The 7,442-nt window shown below is 43.2% G+C and overlaps 1 protein-coding gene across 2 annotated transcripts in view; it reads right to left on the bottom strand.

Annotated features, from left to right (window-relative positions):
* Positions 1–3,108: 3,108 nt before the first annotated feature.
* The window catches only part of LOC139423828 (UPF0575 protein C19orf67 homolog), a 4,339-nt gene continuing 5 nt past the window's right edge, over positions 3,109–7,442 (bottom strand). The window contains exons 1-8 of one of the 2 annotated variants that reach the window (XM_071175464.1): positions 7,169–7,442; positions 6,250–6,322; positions 5,887–6,088; positions 5,536–5,680; positions 5,104–5,204; positions 4,189–4,425; positions 3,810–3,971; positions 3,109–3,666 (exon numbers count right to left, since the gene is read on the bottom strand). The exon at positions 7,169–7,442 is cut by the window's right edge and continues 5 nt beyond it. In XM_071175464.1, the coding sequence (XP_071031565.1) occupies positions 3,465–3,666; positions 3,810–3,971; positions 4,189–4,425; positions 5,104–5,204; positions 5,536–5,680; positions 5,887–6,088; positions 6,250–6,298 (1,098 nt within the window). In that variant the 5' untranslated portion in view covers positions 6,299–6,322; positions 7,169–7,442 and the 3' untranslated portion in view covers positions 3,109–3,464. Of the gene's footprint in view, positions 3,667–3,809; positions 3,972–4,188; positions 4,426–5,103; positions 5,205–5,535; positions 5,681–5,886; positions 6,089–6,249; positions 6,389–7,168 lie in introns of those variants that run through there. The other variant, XM_071175465.1, reaches the window with a different exon arrangement.

Raw genomic sequence — 7,442 nt, 5'->3', positions numbered from 1 at the left:
AACAGTGCCAGTTTCCCGACCCGGGACCCGTAGTGATCGTAGATGGTCTTCCTAAGGTCCTCGGGTAGGGCTACTGCAAAGAGTTTGCTCTCCATAGCCTCTTCGCAGCTCCTAGCTATTGGACACCGTGGGCCGAGGACTTGAAGCGGATAGGTGTCACTGATGCCCTTGTACACCATCAGGATCCCCTCACAGATAGCGCTGGGGATGGTGGAGATGATCACCGTGTCCTTCATGGCAACCAGTTTTTTTATCTTGATTGTCGTGCCAAACTGATGTATCATGGCACTCTGCATGTGCAACACTGTCTTTCTCATGTTGCATAAGGGGGGGCACAGATTTTCATCCACAGATATACCTGGAATCTTCCTCAAGATGTTAAAAGCAACCGAGGCCATTTTAACGACCAGTAAGAGCAGAGCCTGTTGGTCAAGCTGTTTAGTACCGCGTCCGTTCATTGGATGAAGTTTTAGAATAAACTTCACTACGAAGTCACTGAATAGTTCTCCACTAATGATCAATCGAGCAGGTAGAGGACAGATGTTCACCATATCCTGACTAATACGTCTCTCCTCTTCATTGGCAGCATAAACAACGGGCACTGTCTTAGCAATGCATAGACCTACGAGATGAACAATGTACCTTGTCAAGATGTGTGACCCGATTCCCAGTGCTCTCGCCAGCACAGGTTTCGGGCCTAGCACTTGCTCAAGGTTGTTGATGACAGTCTTAGCCACCTCATAAGCATCAATGGACTGCTGACCGTTCAACAGCTCCTCCTCCTCAGTGACCTCGACCCAGGGAATAGACCACAGAAGAGCTTGGGTGTCGTTGATGATAGCAGGTGTCTCCAAATACACTCCTCCCTGAAAGGCTTGGGGATCTACTTGAAGAAGCACCTGGGTGATGATATGCTTGATGGTGGAAACAAGTACCACAATCTTCTTCGGCATGATCTTGTATGCAGTCTTCATCACGGTCTCAGTGTCTGTGAGGGCCGTTTGGAGTATGGGACATGTGCTAAGGTCAAGGGACTCAACCTTCTTTTCCTTCACATAGATGAGAAAGAGAGGCATTGCAATACTTTACTACCTATCACGTCTTGTAGTGTATTTCTTATTACATTTATATTACATTATTACTTATTACTTATTACAGTCACTTAGAAAAAAAAAGGCGTTATCTAGAACCTTAAAGGGTGTCCCTCTGCTGTCCCCAAAAACCCTTTTTGGGTTATTTTTTGTGGTTGAATTTTACCAATTTTTTTCTCCACAGGAGTGGCGGGCCGGGCGCTGGTGCGCGATGAGACAAGGATATCCCTACCGGCCAAGCCCTCCCTCACCCGGACGACGCTAGGCCAATTGTGCATCGCCCCACGGACCGCCCGGTCGCGGCCGGTTACGACAGAGCCTGGGTGCGAACCCAGGGTCTCTGGTGGCACAGCTGGAGCTGCAGTACAGCCACTGCGCCACCCGGGAGGCCTGGTAAAACCCTTTCTACAGAGGATTGTATATGGAACCGAAAAAGGTTCTACCTGGAACTAAAAAGGGTTATCTTATGGGGACAGCCAAAGAACCCGTTTGGATCCCTATTTTTAACAGTGTAGTATACAACAACAGTTCACAAATAAAGGATCCAGTCTTACCTTGTCTACCTGGCTGTCCAGGTCCCGTATGACATAAACTTCTGAGGATGAGGGAGGATAGGGGTTCAGGTTTGCCACGAGGACCTCAGCATTCTTCTCCTGGGCTTCTCCATCTGCCACCTTGTCCAGCAGGCTGTCCATGACCTCCCTGACCTCTTGTGGAATCTCCACCTGGGTCTGGCTGAGGAACTCCACCTGGAGCTTCTCATCTGACCTGATCTCAGGGTGGGCCTGTTTCTCTGAGAGAATATCTGCTGTGTCACCACTCATCAGAGCTACAGAACCAAGAGGCTCATGGGAAGGAACCAATGGCTTGGCCTTGTCAGTCAGGAGCTGCTGCCCCTCCATGGTTACCTTGAGATGGAAGAGAGGAAGAAGACATTAGTTCATACTGTTCCTTTGTGAACTAAAGGTGCAATAACAGGTAAATAAACAGTCTATGTGGGTGATAGCAATGGTGTAGTATATAGCAATGGTGTACTATAGTTTAGGGAATGGAAAAGTATGAGTATACCTCTCCTGGAGACTGGTGACATTGGCTTGGTGTCACGCTCAGCTCTCTATGAACTTCCTGCTCGATCTCTTCCTCAAGTCTCTGGCGATCCTTCACCTTCAGCATCTGTACACACAGTAGGAGTTTAATATTAGCAGTGGAATCACACAGGACATTTTATTTTATGGCCATGACAATGTCATTTTGTTCAGGATATCAGATTTATCATGGATGTGGTGGATACAAAACCTATTAAATACTAAAGCAGAACATCAAAGTAGATGCTTAAACACATGAGAGCTATTGTATAATTAATGGCAAACTTACCAGCTCATCAAGGTAACAATGGACCCAAGTAGACCCTTGGATGGATGTCGAGTCATCCATATTTGCTCCAAGTTATCCCCAGGAGACCAGTAAACTAGAAAATATTTATTTACAGAAAACTCAACTAAAAACTTCAAAACTGTACTAGAACTAAATCCAAAATAAGAACTAAACAATCGAGCAATGCAACCAACACGAGTGCTGTATTATAGCAGTCTGAATTCAGAATACATGTGTATATAGAAGTATAGAATGCTCAAATTTAGAACTTTAGAATCTTTGGCAAACATAAGACATTGTGATGTCACAACTAAATGGTTCAAGTGATCAAAAAATAAATGGGGCAAGGACAGGACTAGAAATGATTCAGGAACAGAAAGGTCTTCATTCTGAACTACCTAGTTGTCACAGTAGGCTATTTTGCGTGATAGAACAGAACACTGCGAACGTGAAATATTATCAATAAAGAAAATCTTAACCATATGGCAAACTAATGTTGTATTACTCCATTGTTTACAAACAATTAATTTACAATGTAAGTACAGTACTGAGACCCCATGTTTTTTTAAATTGTGATGAAACACAATCATTTATTTTCAATAAATTGTTTTCTTTCACAAAATAACACTCCCGTGCAAATGAATGGCAGGTCAATAGTTTTATTCAGATCATACAAAATGATTTCCAACAAGCACAGAATACAGTAACACACGCTCAATAAAACCTTGAATATGAATAGACAACATTAGATACAGTTCAAATCTATCACTAGCTGGTAGGGAACTGGTAATAAAACCCGCTGTCTTTATAAATTATATTAGTTTTTACACAATATGTAAGGAACTATAAGGAAAATATTTGTCATGGATGACTGGCTAGTAGAAAACAGAGCTTTGTCAGTGTCCAGTCCTTAGAGTCCTTCCCAATAGTTACTTAGATTTGAAAATATTAGCCAAACATAACACAATGTAAAGCTAGCAATAAGTCATGTTAAATCCTTTAAATCATTGAGAACATGTTATGGCCAAAGGCAGTACTAGAACAGTGGCTCGTCTCTGTTTCACGACTGGGGTCTTCCACTGGGGTCTGTTGAGAAAACAACACCCCCAGCAGGCAGTCAGTAGCATTGCAAGCAGAGGGTTCCTCTCCTCCCAGACACAACAGCCTGTGGTACCTAGCCTGCGGGACCCAGCATAGCACCCTGGAACGAACACAAACATGCACAAACACACACGCAGGCACACACCGTGTGAGCTATATTAACATGGTCCTGACTCTTAAGTATTCTTTAAACAAGTCAAAGATGAAAGAGTGTTGTGAAGCGATCTGAGTGTGACTTTGTACCAGTCGTAGATGTCGCCTCTCACGGGGTCAGGAAACGTTTGGATCCACTGACCGATTGACCACATCTTGACCATATTGCCTATAGCAACCGTCTCCCCCTTTCCCTCTCGATCGCCCCCCTCAGCAGGCTTCTCAGGGACGTCCTCGTAGCACAGGAAGTAGCTGCATGAGAAACACACAGTCACACAGGCAGTGAGAGATGCCATCTTATCCGACTGTTCTTAGGCCTGAATTTCAAAATGCACATTGTCATCGAACATCTCAGATCAAAAGAGTCCCACATTTTTCTTGCCACTAATATTACAATTATCGTTTATTGGCATGTTGTGCCTTACTTTAACCCTTTCTCTACTGCCCCCCCCCCCTCTCTCTCACTCACTACTCTGTGTTGGTGGCTCTCTCGTTCCCTGCCACTGGCTTGTCCTCCTCTGGATGTCCCTCCATCTCGCCATCCATATCCTGCTGTAGGCTCTCTCTGGGTCTCTCCACATTCCAGCGCATGCGTTTGTACAGGCCAGTGTGGACCCCAGCCAGGTAAGGGGCTAGACGACAGTACCTGTATATGGACAGCCCCACACTGTCTATCTGACACTTGCCAATGTAGAAATGGGAAACACTGGAATGGAGAGAGGGGAAGAATGATAGATACATAAATGACTGGATGAAGGATTGTGGAATGAATGTCAGACGAATGAGAATAAGGGTTGACAAGTCCAAGAATCTGTCTATATATTTGCGTCATACTCCACAATGTTCCATTTGCGGATCTAAATACAGGTATTCTAGTAGGTGTTGGTACATATCGTCGCTGTCTGATGAAAACCTTGCCACTCAAATTGTGTTGAAAGCCCCAACTCTTCTCAACGTAATCGGAATGTTTCATGACTCTAGGACCAAGAAAATGTACTCAAAACAGCTTCTGAAATGTCAAAATTGTATGTTTATTAAAAATAGTCTAATATGAGAGTTCTCACTTTCCTGAAAAGTGTCTGTTTTGGAGATTAGGTTCTTACCTGACAGCGGCAATATGCGTTTGTATGTGCATCTGTTTGTGGTGGCTCACAGCCTTCAGATGTTATGGTGTAAGTACCAGAGGCAGGTGGGATGAGCGATGACCAGAAGAGGCTGGTTGGAGGACCTATAGGAGGACGGGCTCATTGTAAATGGCTGGAATTGTAATGGCTGGAATGATATAAATGAAACGGTATCAAACACATCTACTCCATTCCAGACATTATAATGAGCCCGTCCTCCAATAGTTCCTCCAACCAGCCTCTTCTGGTAAGTACAGTACCTTGCCGGATCAGTCTCTTCCAGTGAGAGAAAGTCAAAGGAGGCATAGGTCAAGACCAGCTGCTCCAGCCTCTCACACAGCTGCTGGGAGAAGTCTAAAAACTGGACAGATGGACAAAAACATAAATACAGACAGACAAATTACACACCACTCTCAGTTTACAGCATCTCTTGATCTTTCTTTATTAGTTCTCAAACCTCTCATACGCCTATATTCTTGGCCAGAGTTGATTCACAGACATTTCAATTGGTTTGAAGTGTAGAATACATTTAATATAAATAAAGAGTGCAAAGGGCTAGGGATCACCGCCGCTACCTCACTTTCCAACCAAGGTGCCTGAATTGAGGATAGAGCAGACACGGTCACTCAATAAAGAGTGACAGTTTTGTCCTACCCAGATTCAGAGGAGTAGGGTCGAGTTGAGGCTCTTACTCGTGAGCGGATGTACATGGGTAGATGCGTGCTCCGGGGCAGGGAGCTGCGAGCGGTCGACTCCAGGTAAGTGAAGTAGGGCTGACAGGTCCGCAGGAAAGTAGGCACCACGTGAGCAAAGTGTTCCTTCTGCAGGTTGTCATGCCTGCAGACCACACACACACACGGTTATGTCACAGGACAGGGCTTCATTATGTATTACTTTAACCCCTTTGAGAAATAATAAACAATAACTTGAAACACTACTAGATGTAATTGTATAGTTTAGCTGCACTCTTCACTGACTCACCTAACCTCTATCGATCATTAGCTTAGACTACATTAACAACTTTCCTAACTGACTAACGTTACCTGTATAAAAGGTGTGCCTGATACTCATCCGCCTTATCCAGCAGGTACTGGAGTTGCCGCTCAATGGTTCGGAACCTCTGATGATGCTTCCTGTTGATATCCTGGCATGACGACGTGAACTCCCAATCAGCATACCCTGTGCTGTACCTTTGGTCGCCACATGAGGGCGCCAAAGCACTACACTCTACATGCGCCACATTGTCTGAGAAATGTCGGATAATTATTTGTTGACTTGAGTTTGATTAGCAGAGTCAAATCAAATTATATTGGTCACATACATGGTTAGCAGATGTTATTGCGAGTGTAGCACGTTTTTCGTGTACATAATTATTAAGCTACCTATGCATTTTGACAGTAACTCACCTGTGTCTGGTGATGATCCAAGATAATTTCTCAGCTCCCCCTGTTCCATGCTTTTTTTGTAGCCTCAATACAGCTAGAAGGAATTGACATTTTAAAACTATAAATGTAATAACAATTATCTAAGAAAACTATGTCAAGATGTTACTATTCCCTCTCCTAAAATATACTGGAATGCAGCCCTAGGACAATTGAACTGGAACAAAGTGTGACTGTTGTCTGGCAAATATTGTGTATCTAATAAGGTGAAATAAGTATCATACAAACGCATTCATAGAATCTACCCTGTAAAGACCTTTATTATACACAGATTCAAAATAGTTATGACAACAAATGTGTATCTTGTGGTTGTGAGCCAGAAACTTTACCATTTATTTTGAGACTGTTCTTATGTCAGAAGATTTGAGTGAGTTAGAAGATTTTATTTGAAAAGAAACGACAATTAATATTAATTTGAGAGACTCTTATATAAATGTTTTATTTTGAACCAAATGATATGGACCCTGATTTAACTTTCATTGTTAATTTTTGTTTTGTTTCGTAGATTATTTTATCCATAAAATGAAGTGGGCAGAGAACCAACCCCTCTTCACATTGTTTAAGATAGAATTGAAATATTATTTTGCAATTATCAGTAAGTGTAAAAACAAAAACCAATGCGTACTATAAACCTTTTTGTACTTTGTATCGGTTGTTCATAAAAATAAAAATAATAACCAAATGTTCGCTTTCGGTTGACACCTCGAAATCCTTCATTAGTTAGCTAGCTTTAGCTTGTTAGCTAGCTAGCAACTGCAATATAAGACACGGGTTTCTTGTGTATTGTATTCATTGAACACTTTACACGTTATTATGAGGGTACTTAGCTAGTATTTTCATGAACTGAGGATAGTTAACGATTAGCTAACGAAGTTACACCTACGCCACTTTCCGCACTCCTCTGAATCGTAGTAGAGCTCATGTGCGGCGCCTTTGAAGTTCCCGTCCCACCGTCAGTCCAGAACTTGACAAGTACGGTTCTCAATCGGTCTCCGTCTCCAGCCTCCTCTCTTTCTCTTGGATTCTATATCTGACGCTCGGCCCCGGTCTCAACTGAATTTGTCAGTTTGCAGGCTAGCCTAGCGCGACAACTACTACTGTGAGCGCCTAAAGCAAACACTAGATAGAGCAAGCGGATTCCTCTGCTGGCCGAAACA

This window comes from Oncorhynchus clarkii, chromosome 13, assembly GCF_045791955.1.
Source record: "Oncorhynchus clarkii lewisi isolate Uvic-CL-2024 chromosome 13, UVic_Ocla_1.0, whole genome shotgun sequence".
NCBI lineage: Eukaryota > Metazoa > Chordata > Actinopteri > Salmoniformes > Salmonidae > Oncorhynchus > Oncorhynchus clarkii.
The sequence above is the reverse complement of the archived record's forward strand: the minus strand, read 5'-3'. Positions and strand labels throughout refer to the sequence as shown.